The sequence below is a fragment of the Panthera onca genome, chromosome B1 (genome assembly GCF_046562875.1).
Source record: "Panthera onca isolate mPanOnc1 chromosome B1, mPanOnc1 haplotype 2, whole genome shotgun sequence".
Lineage (NCBI taxonomy): Eukaryota > Metazoa > Chordata > Mammalia > Carnivora > Felidae > Panthera > Panthera onca.
The window spans coordinates 11,696,553-11,713,564 of NC_138342.1; the positions used below are offsets into that span (position 1 = coordinate 11,696,553).

The 17,012-nt window shown below is 41.5% G+C and overlaps 1 protein-coding gene across 2 annotated transcripts in view; it reads right to left on the bottom strand.

Annotated features, from left to right (window-relative positions):
- FBXL5 (F-box and leucine rich repeat protein 5) overlaps positions 1-16,738 on the bottom strand; it is a 47,887-nt gene extending 31,149 nt beyond the window's left edge. Inside the window, exons 1-3 of one of the 2 annotated variants that reach the window (XM_081795494.1) lie at positions 16,714-16,738; positions 6,319-6,534; positions 2,325-2,420 (exon numbers count right to left, since the gene is read on the bottom strand). In XM_081795494.1, coding sequence (XP_081651620.1) covers positions 2,325-2,420; positions 6,319-6,453 — 231 coding nt within the window. In that variant the 5' untranslated portion in view covers positions 6,454-6,534; positions 16,714-16,738. Of the gene's footprint in view, positions 1-2,324; positions 2,421-6,318; positions 6,535-16,385; positions 16,565-16,713 lie in introns of those variants that run through there. The other variant, XM_060655396.3, reaches the window with a different exon arrangement.
- Positions 16,739-17,012: the final 274 nt, after the last annotated feature.

Consider the following 17,012-nt stretch of genomic DNA (forward strand, 5'->3'; position numbering starts at 1 on the left):
CCAGAGATTCCTATGTATGGATTTTTTTTTTAATGTTTATTTTTAAAAGATAGAGTATGAGCAGAGGAGAAACAGAGAGAGAGAGGGAGACACAGAATCTGAAGCAGGCTCCAGGTTCTGAGTTGTCAGCACAGAGCCGGATGAAGACCTTGAACTAGTGAACCTCAAGATCATGACCTGAGCCGAAGTCAAAGGCTTAACCAACTGAGCCACCCAGGCGTCCCTATACCTTTTAAATTATTAATGGCTCGAGTGTAGTATTATGACCTCGTATTTCAAAAAAATAAAAATTTTACTTGTTGCCACCAAGTTAGTTTAGCCAAAAAAGTGTGTAAAGAATATCACCAAAAGACTCTCCTTTCTACAGCTTCTCTAATAAATCCCATGGAATTTAAAAGCATCAAAAGCAAAAGTATTTCTGTACAAACACTCTTATCAGTCTCATATGGTTAGACATTTAGATCAATTAACTGCCTTCTGATACCTCAGTAACTGAACTCTACCTCAACAGGGCCTCTAAATCATGAGAAAGGTACCCAGTGTACTAAGAACCATAAAACTCAGAGGTCTACTGAGACCTTGAACTATCTATATTTCTTCTTCGAAACAGATGCTTAGTCCCAACCTCCAATTTACAGAATTAGAATCCTGAAGAAGTAAAGACAAGGCTTTTGTTTTTTAGGGTGGGAAGCGGGGGGGGGGTGTTCCAAGATCATTTTGATGTACATCACAGGTTAAGAAACACTATTTAATAACTCAGTGGCTTCAGTGGTGGTTTTGCCACAATGACTTGGGGACCTTTCAATATATCCAGGCCAGTATCTCTCACCTGATTTAATTAGTCCGAAGAGAGTTGAAAGTTTTATTTTATTTTTTTTAAATATAGATCTGATTATAAGGTGAAGCCATAAGTGAGAATGACCACAGTAACTAATCTGCAACGAAACAAGAATCCAGCTCCTCAAAATTATTTATTTTTCTATTCTTTACCCTAATCCTGATATTCACCCCATTTTAGAGAAAAAAGAGAATGGAAAAATGTTTTGCTCATCCACTCAGTGATAACCCAGTATGTGTGTAGTAGGAATAAAATTGGTAAGTTTAACACTACCATTTGATTACCAAAATGTACTACAAAAAAAAGATCAGAAAAAATTCTTTTTTTTTTTTAATTTTTTTTTTTTTTTTTTAACATTTATTTATTTTTGAGAGAGAGAGAGACAGAGCATGAACGGGGGAGGGTCAGAGAGAGGGAGACACAGAATCCGAAACAGGCTCCAGGCTCTGAGCTGTCAGCACAGAGCCCGACGCAGGGCTCGAACTCAAAGACCGCGAGATCATGACCTGAGCCGAAGTCGGCTGCTTAACCGACTGAACCACCCAGGTGCCCCATGTCCAACTCTTGATTTCAGCTCAGGTTCATGAGTTCGGCCCTGTGTTGGGCTCCTCCCTGACGATGCTGAGCCTACCTGGGATTTTTCTCTCCCTCTCTGTCTGCCCCTCCATGGATTGCTCTCTCTCAAAATAAATAAACTTAAAAAAATTAATGGGTTTAAAGCTTTAAGAGCTTATAAAATTTATTTATTTTTCGGTGTTTATTCTATTATTGAGAGAGAGGACAAACCGCGGAGGGGCAGAGAGAGAGGGAGACAGAGGATCCAAAGCAGGTTCCTCAATGACAGCAGCAAGCCCAATGTGGGGCTCAAACTTACGAAACCACGAGATCATGACCTGAGCCAAAGTGGGACACTTAACTTACTGAGCCACCCAGGCACCCCAGTAAAAATTCTTTAAACTTAGCATGAAAATACACAAAACATTAAAAAGTTTAAAGAATCCCCTAAAGGTTCTATGAAGACATTAAGGTAACATAAAACGCTATTAACATTCAATACAATGCCATCTACATAGTAAGAAAATAAATATTAGTTGACTAATTGAATTAAATAATGGATTCAAAGAGGGACCCCCGGGTGGTGGCTCAGTTCACTAGTTCAAGCTCCAAGTTGGGCTCTGTGCTGACAGCTCAAGAGCCTGGAGCCTGCTTCAGATTCTGTGTCTTGCTCTCTCTCTGCCCCTCTCACGCTTGCACTCTCTCTCTCTCAAAACGAAACATACATACATACATACATACATACATACATACAGGATTCAATGAAAAGCAACCAAGGGAACAAAATTAATGTTTTTCTTGGGGTTTTCTTCCTTTCCTAAAATGAACTGGAGGCTTATCTTCCTGTGCATTATTTTGAAGAATGAAAGGCAAAATAACATCTTAAAAATTTCATAGATCAAATTTATAAGGGAGAAAAAATTATGCTTACCTCCTCCTCCTCTTTCATGTGAGGAAGAAAATCTCTTGTAAAAGCCTCCAATCTCTCTTTCAGCTGTTTTGCATAATTTAACTGCTCACATTCATTCTAGAAACATAAAAAAAAAATTACATCCTATAAAAGTTTTGCTTCATTATTTACACTGTACTGATCCTAGGAAATCAGTTTAAAATGCAACATAAAACCTCAGGAAAAAGAATAGACTGACAAATAGCAAAGTGGTCTCTGTACTTTTCAAAGCATAAAAGATACCCTTAAAGGGGCACCTGGGTGGCTCAGGTGGTTAAGCATCCGACTTTGGTTCAGGCCATGATCTCGCGTTCTGTGAGTTTGAGCCCTGTGTCAGGCTCTGTGCTGATAGCTCAGAGTCTGGAGCCTGCTTTAGATTCTGTGTCTTCCTCTCTCTGACTCACCCCCACTCATGCTCAATCTCTTTCTCTCAAAAAATAAGTATCAAAAATTAAAAAAAAAAAAAGATGTCTTTAAATTATCTTGCAAAGGAACCTTGGATTTTTAGTAATGTGATCTTATACTTCTTTAAAATGTCATAAAGTTGGGCCGGCTGGGTGGCTCAGTTGGTTAAGTCTCCAACTTCAGCTCGGGTCATGATCTCACGGTTCATGGGTTTGAGCCCAACATCGGGCTCTATGCTGATAGCTCAGAGCCCAGAGCCTGCTTTGGATTCTGTGTCTCCCTCTCTCTCTGCCCCCGCCCACTCCCTCATGCTTTGTCTCTCTCTTCCTTCAAAAAAAATAAACACTAAAAAAACAAAATTTTATGGGGCACCTGGGTGGCTCAGTCAGTTGGGCAGCTGACTTCGGTTCAGGTCATGATCTTGTGGTCTGTGAGTTCAAGCCCTGCATCGGGCTCCATGCTGACAGCTTGGAGCCTGGAGCCTGTTTCGAGCCTGGGGCCTGCTCTGAATTCTGTGTCTCGCTCCCTCTCTGCCCCTTCCCCATTCCCACTCTGTCTCTCTCTTTCAAAAATGAATAAATGTTAAAAAAAATTTTTTTAAATAAAAAAACAAAACTTTAAAATGTCATAAAGTCTAAAAATAGCAAGTATTTGCTCAAAACTTCTATTGACTTCTAATGTCTACATTTATATAATCTCTATGTTTCTTTTCCTAATCTATGTCTGAGCAGTTCATAAGAGCCTACTGGACTATATCACCAGAGTCCCTTCAAACTCATCTGGGGCACCCTCCACTACACGATCTACAACACCTGTTATGTTATGCTGACGGAAGACCATATCTACTTCAAAAAGTCAGGTTATCAATGTACTTCTAAGGGTAAGAGGCTCCCAACATTGTTTAGTAAATCACTCTAATTCTGGACAATAGCTAAAAAGTTCTTTCTCACATGAACTCAGATCTCATCTCCCTGTAACATCTAACACTTCTACATCAGCCCTATCAACTTAAAACATGCAGAATTTTACAGGGGTACCTGGGTAGCTCAGTCGGTTAAGTGTCTGACTTTGGCTCAGGTCATGATCTCACAGCTCGTGGGTTCGAGCCCCGTATCAGGCTTTGTGCTGACCACTCAGAGCCTGGAGCCTGCTTCAGATTCTGTGTGTGTCTCTCTCTCTGCCCCTACCCTGCTCATGCTCTGCGTATCTCTCTCTCTCTCTCTCAAAAACAAATAAACACGTAGGGGTGCCTGGGTGGCTCAGTCGGTTGGGCATCCAACTTCAGCTCAGGTCATGATCTCACGGTCCGTGAGTTCAAGCCCTGCGTCGGGCTCTGTGCTACTAACGGCTCAGAGCCTGGAGCCTGCTTCAGATTCTGTGTCTCCCTCTCTCTCTCTGCCCCTCCCCTGCTCATGCTCTGTCTTTGTCTCAAAAATAAATAAAAACATTAAAAAATTTTTTTTCTAAAAATGAAACTGTATATATGTGGGAATAGGGGCTCCCAGGTGACTCAGGTTGAGAGGCCAACTCTTGATTTCAGCTCAGATCATGATCCCAGGGTTACAGGTTTGAGCCCTGTGTCAGGGGCTCCATGCTGAGCTTGGAGCTTGCTTAAAACATATTCTCCCTCTCCCTCTCCCTCTCTCCCTCTCTCCCTCTCTCTCTCTGTCTCCCTATGCCCCTCTCCCCTGCTCACACACACACTCTCTCTCTAAAATTAAAAAATTAAAATTTAAAATCTAAGTAATAAAATGTGGGAATATTTTATTCCTGATGAGTGTTTTGTAGTCTCCTCCTTTTTGTACTAATTTATTCAAATGCTTCCCAATATTCTATCCAATGTCCTAATCTCTAAAGATTTTACGTATTTTTCCTAAGCATGCCCAAGTGGCTTCCATTTCCACTTCACATGCTAATAATTATCAAATCTGCTTATCTAAATCAAATTACTCTTCTGTCCCCGAATCCCATCTATACCTCTTCCTATTAATAAGTGCCCACCTGGATTGCAAAAGCAGTTAAAACCCAACGTGTCCAAAATGGATCTTTTTATTCCCCAAGCCTCTTCTATATTCCCTATAAAGTCAGACTCAATCCTCATTCTTACTTCTTTCTCCTTCTCCTTTCCCTTTTCCTTTGTACGTAAGCACTACATTCTATCAATTTTATGTCCTATGTTAATTCTCAGGTCTGTCTTCTTCCCTCTATCTCCTCTAGCCACTACTTTAGTTCAGATCGTAATCATTTTATTGAACAAGCAATACATGAACATGACACAAAACTGAAAGAGTACAAAAGAGTATTCAATAAAAAGTAAATCTCCCTTCCATCACTACCCAGTACCCCACCCTCACCCCATCACCCACCTCTCCACCAAGGAGTTACGGTGTCTTCTTCTAGACACTACTACAGTATTTTTTAGAATGGTCTTGGTCTTTCTACTTCAGTCTTTTCTTTCCCTTCAACCCATCCTCCTCCCTGCTGCACAACAGTCTTTCTAGAACGCAAGTCTGTAAGTGAAAGGTGTGTGGTTGTTTGACAGAGTTGCAACTTAAATCTATGCTTCACCAAGCCAGAGGGAGATAAAAGATAAAACTTCACATTTCCACAATATGCAAACATAAGTAAAAGGAAAATCGTTCTATATCATTATCCTAAACTATACTCAAATAGGTCTAATTTTATGTCATACAATTACAAATTGTCCCATTTAACCATCCCTGCACCCTAAAATATGGAAAAAGGGAATATAGTAAATGTTATAGCTAACATTCAATTTTTAAATAAAAAATTTTTTAAATAAAAATTTACAAATTTTTATAAATTAATAATTTTTTAATAAATTTTTTTTAAAGTATTCATTCATTGTAGTAACAATCTCACCTTCAGTCACCAGTAACTGCATTCATTATAGCTTTCTTCTAAGAGTTGAGCAAATGTTACCAGAAAGTAAAAATTTTGTGGTAATTAAAATTTCAACGTACAAAAACAACTTTAAGACCTGTGGAGTAGCATTCACTATAAATTTTATATACAGTAATAAAGAGGTAACTAACAAAGATTCTCGTCAACCTGATAGACTCAGACTCCTTTGAGCCCTCTTCTCAACTAGGCCTCAACCTTGAACTCTGTCCTTGGCCCACTTAGTCTAGTTTTAGCAAAAGTCATTCTGAGTCAGTTTAGCAAAAATCCCTCTACCCTTGACATTGATCATAGTCAGTATCTATCCATCCTCAATATCTCACCACCCTGATCTGCCTTCAGTAAAAATCCTCTTGAGTCAGTCTACCATTGATGTTTCTTCTTAGAAATTTTCCTGACCCCTGCTCTGTTCCTTGGCTATAAATCCTTAGATATCCTATTCACAGTTGAGCCCAATCTCTCTCCCCTACTGCAAAACCCCAATGAAGTAATCCCTTGAATAAAGTCTTCCTTACTGTCTTTAACAGTGTGAGAATATTTTTTTTCTGTAACATAACATCATTTACTATAAAATGCTAATAGGTTTTGCTAATGACATACTAGTAAGGACACAAGTTTTGACAGTTAAATACTCATTTTTGCAACTCACCTTAACATTCTTCAGTCCCTTTTCAAAGAGGCTAAGCATCTCAGAGAGTTTATTGTCAGAATGTACATTATAAATGGTCTGGCTGCGTTGTTGAAGCAAACCGATAATGTATTCATTTTCGATCTGCTCATGCATTTTGAACTCCTTAAAAGTAGCATACAAAGACTGCAGAAGAGCACGGAAATCATTGTTGTTGGAAAAGTTCGTTTTAGAAAGCTGAAGAAACATTTTAAAAAGAAAGGCATAATAAATATATGTAAATATACACCAATAAAAAATATTCAAATACACTCCTATTTAGTTTTGTACACAGCAAAATACCTCCCTTACACTTATTTGTTCAAGCACACATAAAGGAAATTCATAAATTGACAAATTATAATGGTATAATAAAAAGTACACTAGGGTCAGAAAGAAAATGGTCTACATTCTGAAGAGCTTGATGATACAGGAAACTGATTCATGAACCAAAAAATCACATAGCTTCTTTAAATAAAAGGGATTGGACCAGACTCCCTCCAAACCTAAGATTCTGTTATTCTACACATATACTAAATACAGATACTCCATAAAGTTATATGAAATTTTTAAATAGTTGTGTTAGGATAATATAAGTACTTTTTTCTTTGTTCAAAATGTTCTTTATGCAATTATACTACTTTTACAATGTAAAAGTTTAAAAATACTCTATTATAGTTTGTTTAAACTTTAATATCAAGATGAGTCTGATCTGTTCCAGAAATAATTATAAAATATTGAGCTATCAGAATATTATTAGGGGCGCACCTGGGTGGCTCAGTCGGTTAAGTGTCCGACTCTTGACGTCAGCTCGTGATTTCACAGTCTGGTTTGTGGGATCGAGCCCTGCATCAGGCTCTGCGCTAACAGCATGGAACCTGCTTGGGACTCTCTCTCTCTCTCCCCCCTCCTCTCCCCTGCTGCTGTTTGCTCTCTCCCTCCCTCAAAATAAATAAATAAACTTAAAAAATAATTAGATGATTTTAGGGGAACTAGTTTTTGTTTTTTAAGAAAAACAGAATAAACACTTAGCAGCTCAGATAAGAAATCATGTATTTTTCTGAGGTAAAGGCACTGCAACGGTACAACATGGAAACCTAGCACATCACGGCACGAGAAAGTAAATGCACTTGAAGGAAAGGCACAAATCAATCACAAAATAAAGAAATATATACACTGCCATTTTCTTTAATTCTACTATTCAACCAAAGAAAATAACTATTCAGAAGTAATTTTAATTTTTCACACTGAATGGCAAATTAAATTCTCGTGTTTAAATGTATAATCTTATCAAGAAACCTGATTCAAATTAAAGTTCAAAATAATATACAAACCCTCCATTGCCATATTAAATCTACTTTCTATTGTATCAACTCTAGTTTCAAAGTCCAGTTTTAAGAGGGAAAACCTGATTAGGTTAAAAACACAGACAGTGAATGGAGGGGAAGAAGCTACTGACACCACACTTCCTAGACTTGGTTGGTCAAGTCTGACCCAGTATTCCTAAAATGGAGCAGACCCTAAGCTGTCTCAATTGCCTGTCCTCAACAGGAGTAGTAGGCTTATGACAAAGCACCAGAAAAGATGGTAAACACCTAAAGTAGAACTATTCCACTACACATAGTAGAATTAACTAAGTAGCTTATGTAAAACTTATGCGTATTAGGTATTAAGTCATTTATAGGAAACCACAACAGAGTCTCTAGGGATCAAATCCTAGTTCTACCATTTATTTAAATGTGTAACCCTGGGTAAGTTACTTTTTACTCCTTTCAATGTCTTAGTTTCTTCTTGATGTTCAATGAGAATAACAACATCTGTAGTTCACATGGTGGCTATGAAATTAATATGAATTGGTGCTTAATAAATGCTAGCTCTAGTCATTTTGAAAATTAATCATTCGCTTTTATAAATTCATGCACTTTTTTTTTTTCTCAATTCAAATAGTTAATGGGCAGCTATTAAGAGCTAGGCATTGTTCCTGTACTCGAGATAGGAACATCATGAACAAAATAGACATCTCCGCCTTTATGGAGCTTCTAGTCTGGTGAAGGGAAATAACATAAGGAACAGTAGCCACAATAAGTGAGTAAATTATCGAGAAACTTTTTCTGGTAAGGGCCAGATAATAAATATTTTAGGTTCTACAGGACATACTCTATAGCAACTATTTAATTTAGCTGTTGTAGCATTAAAGCAGTCATACGAATGAATGTGGCTATGTTCCAATAAAACTTTATTTATGGATGGAGAAATCTGAATCTCATATAATTTTCACATGTCAAAATATTATTCTTTTGATTTTCTCCAACTGTTTAAAAATGTAAAAACCATTCGTAGCTCCTGAGTCACACAAAAACAAGAGGCAGAACAGATCTGGTTATACTAATGTTGATTTTATCCTAAGAAATGCTACACAAGATCACAACAAAATTCACCAGTGGCTAGTCTTAGCAAATACTATCATGGGTCATTTAAAAAAATTAAAATTAGGGGCACCAGGGTGGCTCAGTCACTTGAGTGTCCGACTTCAGCTCAGGTCACGCTCTCATGGTTCATGAGTTCGAGCCCCACATCAGGCTCTGTGCTGACAGTTCAGAGCCTGGATGGAGCCTGCTTCGGATTCTGTGTCTCCCTCTCTCTCCGCCCCACCCCTGCTTGTGCTCTGCCTCTGTCTTTCAAAAATGAGTAAACATAAAAAATGTTTTTTAATTAAAAATAAGTCTTAGAAATAACAGATAAATCTTAAAACATACTATTGCTATACAATTTTTAAGAAACAAAAACCAAAGCATGGCAAAAAAATAAATAATGCCCTCACATGACTTAAGGAAAATAACATCTTAAAAGACATGCAGGAAATTCTGCATACATTCTCACTGGACTATTAGGAAATCTTTCAGATTTAATAACAAGCTAAAATAAAAACCAGGTCCACACTACAGACCGAGAACCCAATGAGATCCATGAAAGGACTCTACATGAGTCATAGAGCCAATCCAGCTTAGTGGCTGCAAGTGCGAGTCTGGAGCCAGACTGCTAAGAAAGGAATCTATCTCTGCCACAAGTCACTAAATGGCTCTCTACCTCAGTTTCTTCATCTGTAACATAAGGCTAATAATATTAACTACCTCATAGAGCCCTTGTTATAATTTAATAATACATCCAAAGAACACAAAATTAATATAAATAAGCCCTGCTTGGGTTTTTCTGTTATTTTTATAGTTAGCCCAAATAAAGCTATCATTAGAAGTCCTTATGCTACCCAAATCACTTCATTTCCACTTGAAATGAGCAATTGTTTTAGCCTGGTACTAAAGTCCGTAAATTTTGCAGCTAAAAAGATAACCAGAATGCATACAATTTGACTTTTAAAAAATCGGTTTACAGGAATTTTTAAAATTTAGCTTGCCTCTGCAAAGTTACTCAAACACACAAACTTGATTGAGACAAAAAACCTAGATACTAGTAATATCTGGGACATATTGAGGCCTATGATGCACTATATACTAAGTGCTGTTTGTTTGTTTAATGTTTACGTATTTATTTTAAGAGAGCTGCCAGCACAGAGCCCAATGCAGGACTCGAACCCACAAACCATGGTATCATGCCCTAAGCCGAAACCAAGAGCTGGACGCTTAACTGACTGAGACACTCAGGTGCCCCTAAAGTAAGTATTTTTAGATAAAGTAGGTATTATAATTCCCGTTTTATAGATGAAAACCCTGAGGCTCAGAAAAAATAACTTGCCCAAAACCATACAACTAGTAGAAAACAAAACAGAGATCAAACCTCTATGATTCTAAATCTTATGTTCTTTCTGCAACATAGAATATCGGTTCCAATCATAACCGATTGTTTGTTTCCACATCCAACAAAGAGAGTGAACTGTCAGAACCTTGCTCTAAAGCAATAGTTCTCACCAAAGGTCAATTCTACCCTCCAGGAACTAATGTGCAAGGACATTTTTGGTTGTTAACCACTGCAGAAGTGCTACTGACACCTAGTGGGTAAAAAGCCAGGGATCCAGCTAAACATCCTACAAAACACAGGCAGTCACAAGAAAGAATCATCTAGCCCAAAGTGTCAACAGTGCTGTGGTTGAGAAATGCTACTCTAAAGAAGTGTTTTTCAAACACATTTAACCATGACCTTTAGTCTGAAATACAGTGCAACCTAGACACACACACATCACAAACACTTCAAACAAATTTCAGGAAACAATTATTTCCCTCTCTACCCTGTGATGTACTCCAATATATACTTTTCCATTTCATTTTTTAAAGTCTGTTTGTATCCCGTGAAACTGATTCCATGACCCACTAATGGACTATAGAACACACTAGGAAAAACACTGCTACAATAGGATAGAAAATTTCCTAAATGACCTATAAACTTGTATACCTTGATGCCTGGCAAACTCAACACCATAAACCTATATAGAACAGGATACACATAGTCAACAAATAGTAACAACCCAGTAACATGGTATCTCTCATATTTAAAAGGATTTGTAACTGGCTTTCTGTCTCAGACACTCTACAACCTAAAATCTTAAAACCTGGCTTCAAACGGACTCAAAAAGTTGTGTCACTTAAAGACTAGATTAAGTTCAAACATACATATATACGTATATATATATATATGTATATACATATATAATAGTATAATAAAAACCCAAACGTTATTGCTTCAAATAAATTTTTACTTTTTATCTACTCAGCCAGACAATGCTATGATTCAATCAATGGAGATTTATACTCAATTAAAAAAACCTTAATAACTATCTTATGGACTAACTGTATGAAAAAAACTATGGCCCACAGGTGAAATATTTGCAGAAAATCATGTAACAGGTAATAAGTAACAAAATCAATAAGGTAATACAAAAAAACGTGGGCTTCAGAAGGAGGGAAAAATCCTATGATTAAAATTCTGTCTCTCCTAATTACTAGTTGAGTGGGTTGGGTAAATTACTAAACTAAGTCTGTTTCCTCATCTTTAAATAACAGATAATACCTGTATCACGAGGCTCTTGTAAGGATTAAAAGAAATAATGTATGCATGTAGTAAGAACTCATTAAATTCCCCTTTCCTCCACTTTCTAGTTCTCAATTCAATATTCCCTCTAATAAACCAATCTCCCCAATACCAATCAGTAACAGCTTTTACAGGTATGCAGAGAAAAACAAAGAAACTAAATTCTTCATAAAGCTACATCCAATTTTTTAAAATGATCTATTCAAGGGGCGCCTGGGTGGCTCAGTGGGTTGAGCGTCCAACTTCGGCTCAGGTCATGATCTCACTCAGTCTGTGAGTTCGAGCCCCGCGTCGGGCTCTGTGCTGACGGCTCAGAGCCTGGAGCCTGCTTCCGATTCTGTGTCTCCCTCTCTCTCTGTCCCTCCCCTGCTTGTGCGAACTTTCTCTCAAAAATAAATAAATAAACATTTAAAAATAAAATAAAATAATCTATTCAAGTTAGTAGCTTATTTCCCTCTTAGGGCTTCAGTTACAAAATGTCCTTTGTTTATAAATTGATAAAGTAAATAGCACTTTTAATATCCTTACCCGAAAAACCTGGGCACTCCATAAAGCCCCCACCACTTGAATCTTCTATAACTGGCTTATGTGTAAGTCTGGGAATCTCTGTATCATGCACATCCTTAGAACCACCACCTACTTTGTTCTCAGCACTCAGTTCAAAGAGACTTAGGCCACTCCTGACACTTTAATGCACAGTGGACCATATACTTCCCTTGGCTCCCACTGCACCACATCTGGATTTCCACCTTAGCACAAATGTTAGATAGTAAACTCCTTAAGAACAGGAATCACACCTTGTATCACCAATGCAAGCTACTGACACAACACAGGGCCAACACACAGTAGAGACTCCAGACTTACTGGCAGAATTAATGTTAAATTTTGAGGACTAGAGGAAAGACTGAGGGATCGGAGTAAACTGGAAAAAGGATGTCATCCAATGAAACGTTCGCTAAAATCCTCCCAATTTGGAAGACGAGTGAATTAGCAAAAAAGATTTCATAACAGACTGTTACCCAAAAAGATTTTTCAGAAACTACTATGGTTTCATACAAATTAAATCATGATATAAATAGAAATCATGATCCTGGGGCACCTAGGTGCCGCAGCTGGTTAAGCCTCCGACTCCCGATCTCAGCTCAGGCCATGATCTCATTGTTCGTGGGTTCAGCGGGGAGTCTGTTTGGAAAGCTCTCTCCCTCTCTCTCTGCCCCTACCCAACTCATGTTCTCTAGCTCGCTCTCTGTCAAAATAAACACACTTAAAAACAATTAAATTTAAAAAAAGAAAAGAAAAGAAATCATGATCCTGACTTGGGTTTCCATCTAGATCTGTAACTAACTGCTCATGTGAACTGGGTCTAGCTAATCTAGGCCTACAAGTCCCCAGCTATAAAATAGGAATAACCGTTCCTTTACTTACTTCAAAGGACTGTTGTCCAGATAACAGTGAAAAAAACTTTCCATAAAACCTTATATAAATTTAAGAGGAAATCCAAGAGCAAAGAATTAAATTAGGTATTACACAGCAATATTTAAAATGGCCTATAACTTCAGAGTAAGTTATTCTAAGTAAACTATAGTCTAAGTATATAAATGATTGAGTTGATGCCAATAAATACACAGATGCTTCTAAAGTACATTGTACTTGAAAAGTTTGATACTGGAAATAAAACTGACTTCTTTTATAATTACTGTGCATTCAGAATCAACATTAGAATACAGTGAAATAATATATCTTGTACCTTTTTAGTTTGAGTACAAAAACTAGTTCTCATTTTGTAAAGTTTTACTGCTGGCTATTTGAATATCCCTGGTCTTTACCACCAAACAATGGTGAAGGCAAAACTTGAGATGATAAATGAATAAATAAAAAAAAACAAATTAGGGGCACCTGGGTGGCTCAGTCGGTTAGGCATCCGACTTCGGCTCAGGCCATGATCTCGCAGTCCGTGAGTTCGAGCCCCGCATCGGGCTCTGTGCTGACAGCTCAGAGCCTGGAGCCTGTTTCGCATTCTGTGTCTCCCTCTCTCTCTGCCCCTCCCTCACTTGCACTCTGTCTCTATCTCTCAAAAATAAATAAACATTTAAAAAAATTTTTTTTCTTAAATTAGTCCTTTAAGATTATTCATCCATCATAAAACACTTATCTGTCCACCCTGGCTCCCAAAGGACATCGTAGGAGATTTCCACTAGCTATTAGTATCAAGAAGAAATCTGGATATAGAATTCCTATAGTTTTTTTCTCCCTAAATCACCTTGATCTCTGATCCACAGTTTGGAAAACTGGACTTTTAATCTCCTTGATGAATATCTACAACAATCTCATTAACTACATCTAATTAAGAATTAGTGATAATTTTGACTTATGCTATGTCAAATTGAAAATGCTTTCTTAATTACTGCAAAAGGAAACATTTAAGTACTGAAAAGAATCTCATTTGACTCGGGTATTTTTTGTTAATGAATTTACTTATTTTGAGAGAGACAGAGAGAGGTGGAGCAGGGGAGGGGCAGGAGAGAGGGAGAGAGAGATTCCCAAGCAGGCTCCGTGCCTTCAGCCCCAAGCCCGACACAGGGCTCCAACTCATGTACAGTGAGATCATGACCTGAGCTGAAACCAAGAGTCAGGCGCTCAACAGATTGGGCCACCCAGGCGCCCCATACCCAAGTATTGGTTTTTAAAATGGCACTGTAAGGGGCGCCTGGATGGCTCAGTCGGTTAAGCATCCGACTTTGGCTCAGGTCATGATCTTGTGGTCTGTGAGTTCAAGCCCTGAGTCAGGCTCTGTGTTAACGGCTCAGAGCCCAGAGCCTGCTTCAGATTCTGGGTCTCCCTCTGTCTGTGCCCCTTCCCTGCTCGCACTCTGTCTCTCTCTCTGTCAAAAATAAATAGATTTCAAAAAAAATTTTTTTTAATGACACTGTATATGGGACGCCTGGGTGGCTCAGTGGGTTAAGGGTCCGACTTTGGCTCAGGTCATGATCTCTGTGAGTTCCAGCCCCGCGTCGGGCTCTGTGCTGACAGCTCAGACCCCGCCCGCTTTGGATTCTGGGTCTCCCTCTCTCTCTGCCCCTCCCCTGCTCACGCTCTCTCAAAATAATAAACAAACATTTAAAAAAGAATTTTTTTTAATGGCACTGTATAAGGCTGGTTAGTCTATCACGTAACTAAGTAAAACTGTGACTCTTAACTACCACGGGAAAGTCACAACCGCCTCGCGAAAACCACAAACACGCTGGGAAAGGGTACACATGCACAAAAATTTCCATAACAGTTTCAAGCCATCTCCAGGCTGGCCTGCAGAGAAGACCTCATATTCCTGAAGTCCTCACCAACTTTCCCTTTTCAATTTTGAGAAAGTAAAAAAAACAAAAAAACTCCCTTTTTTTTTTTTTTTAATTTCCTGCAATTCGTGACCACCGTCGGAATAACTAAGTTGAAAGCCCAGAGGAGGTAAAAACACTGCAGCGATCTAACTGAAACACTTCAGGGTCGGGCAGCCTAATGGATGGCTTACCCGCTCCTTTCGCTTCTTCTGGGTAAACGGTTCTCACCCTTGGCTGCACGGGAGCTGGACTCACCGGGGGAGCGTCAAATTGTTCATACTTGATGCCAGGGTCACTCCCGAATTTTCAGTGCTTTGGGCACTGAATTTGGACTTTTAACAGCCTTGGGGGGCGGGGGGGGGGCGGATTCTAATCAGCTACCAAGGTTGAGAAGCACTGTCCTGGCCCGTCCTGTTTAAGCCTATACCCGAATCGGGTTATTTTTTTAATTTCCAAAATGGAAGGAGGAAAAGGGTGGTTGTGAGTGCGTTTTTAATTGCTGGTTTTTAACGTGGCTTCGCCCTGAGCCCTCTGGGCATCCTCCAACCACCTCACTGGGCTCTCAGAACCCCTCTTTTCCCTCAACAGGGCTTTTGCTTAGTGCTGTGGAAGTTCTGAAAATTCACAAAAGCTGACTTCTGGGCTTCAGCAAGAGCTGTTCAAATGCTTTTCATCTGGTTCATTTCTACACGAAAACGGGCCTGCCCGAAGTTTCCAGCACCTATGTGGACATCGGTGGCCCTTCTTTCCCCCAACGGAACACTGACAAAAATGTGGGCGCTTGATACTGCTTTAAAATCCCTAGCAGAAGGCCCTGAGCCATCTCCAGAAAAGTGCTTTTTCAGCTAATGCTGCACCAATCAAGAGTCCAAAAAGGTTCGCACAGTTAAACCAACTTTTTCCGAGGCCCGTTTCACTGGAGCCCACGTAAAGAATTCCAACAGAGAGTAGCGGTCGTATCACACGATCCACGCCGAGGAAATGCTCCAGGACAATAAAAGTTGCAAGGAGAAAAAGAACTCTAAACCAAGAGCGAAGCGTCTCCCCATCCTAGACCAGGAAACCTGGGGTTTCTCCCAAATCAAGCCGGGGAACAGCCGGGGGGCGTAAGATGAGCAGGGGGGTGGCTGGGAGAAGCTGCCCCTCGAGCCAGGAAGCGAGCGAGAGGTTCGGAAGGATGGATGGGTGGCGTCTGCAAACAGACCCGGGGGCCCCCAAACCGGCCGGGAGCAGGATGAGGGGCGGCGGCGATGGGGGCGGCGGGGGACAGCTGCAGAAACGGCCGGCCCCGGGCGGACAGGAAGCCCAGCGCAGGTGGCCGGCCCGGGGTCCCCGCAGGTCGGTGGGGCGCGGAGGGGCCCCTCTCCCCAAGGGGGCGGGGGCGGGAGGCTCGGCACGGCCGCAGGCAGCGGGCCCGCCCGGCCAGGGGTACGCAGCCAGGCAGCGGCCGCGCCGCGGGCCCCGAGGGCACGTCCGAGGCCGCCGGCCGGGCGGGGGCGCGGGCTCCCCGCCGAGGGTGCGGGGGAGCGAGCGCGGCGCTGACAGCTGCGCAGGCGGCAAGCCGCGCGGCGCGGCCCCGGGGGCCACGGGCGCGGCGCAGGCCAGGCCGCCCGGGGACCGGCCCGCTCCTCCTCGCGGCCCGCGCTGCCCGGGGCAAGAGACCCCGCACACCGTTACCTTGTCGCAGTAGAGCCCCACCAGCTGCTTCATCCGCCAGTGCGGGGCGGTGAAGACGTCCACTTCTTCGGGGAAGGGCGCCATCGCCACTGCCTCAGCCTCTGCCTCAGCAGCCGCGGCCGCCGCCTCTCCATAGACACCCTCGCCGCGGGGCAGAGGCGGCGCGCCCCCCTGCGCATGCGCCCGCCCCGTCGGCGCGCGCGCCCGGCCTACTCGGCCGGCCGGGACGCGGGGACGCGCGGGCCGCCGCCATGCGGTCCCCGAGGCCCACGTGACCAGGCGCGCGGCGGCGGCGGCGGCGGCGGCGGCGGCTGGAGCTCTCTCTTACCTGCTGGGTTCTTTTCGTGCTTGTGTCCTTCGCTTGCTGAGGAGAGAAACCCAAGTCTTTACCCTATTTGTTTCGCAACATTAACACACATTATCCGAAGGCAGGGGGTGTCGTCTTGGAGGCCCTCTCAGCGCTGCCGCTACGCCCACCAGGCCTTGAGGCCAAGGCCGCCGAGCACAATGGCCGCGCTCGGGCCGGGAGCTGTGCTTGGGCGCCGCGGGCCGTGACGCCCATTCGCCCGAGTGGCTGTTCTGGGCGCCACTGGGCCCTCCTAGTCCGCCCTTTGCCTCCCTGCCATG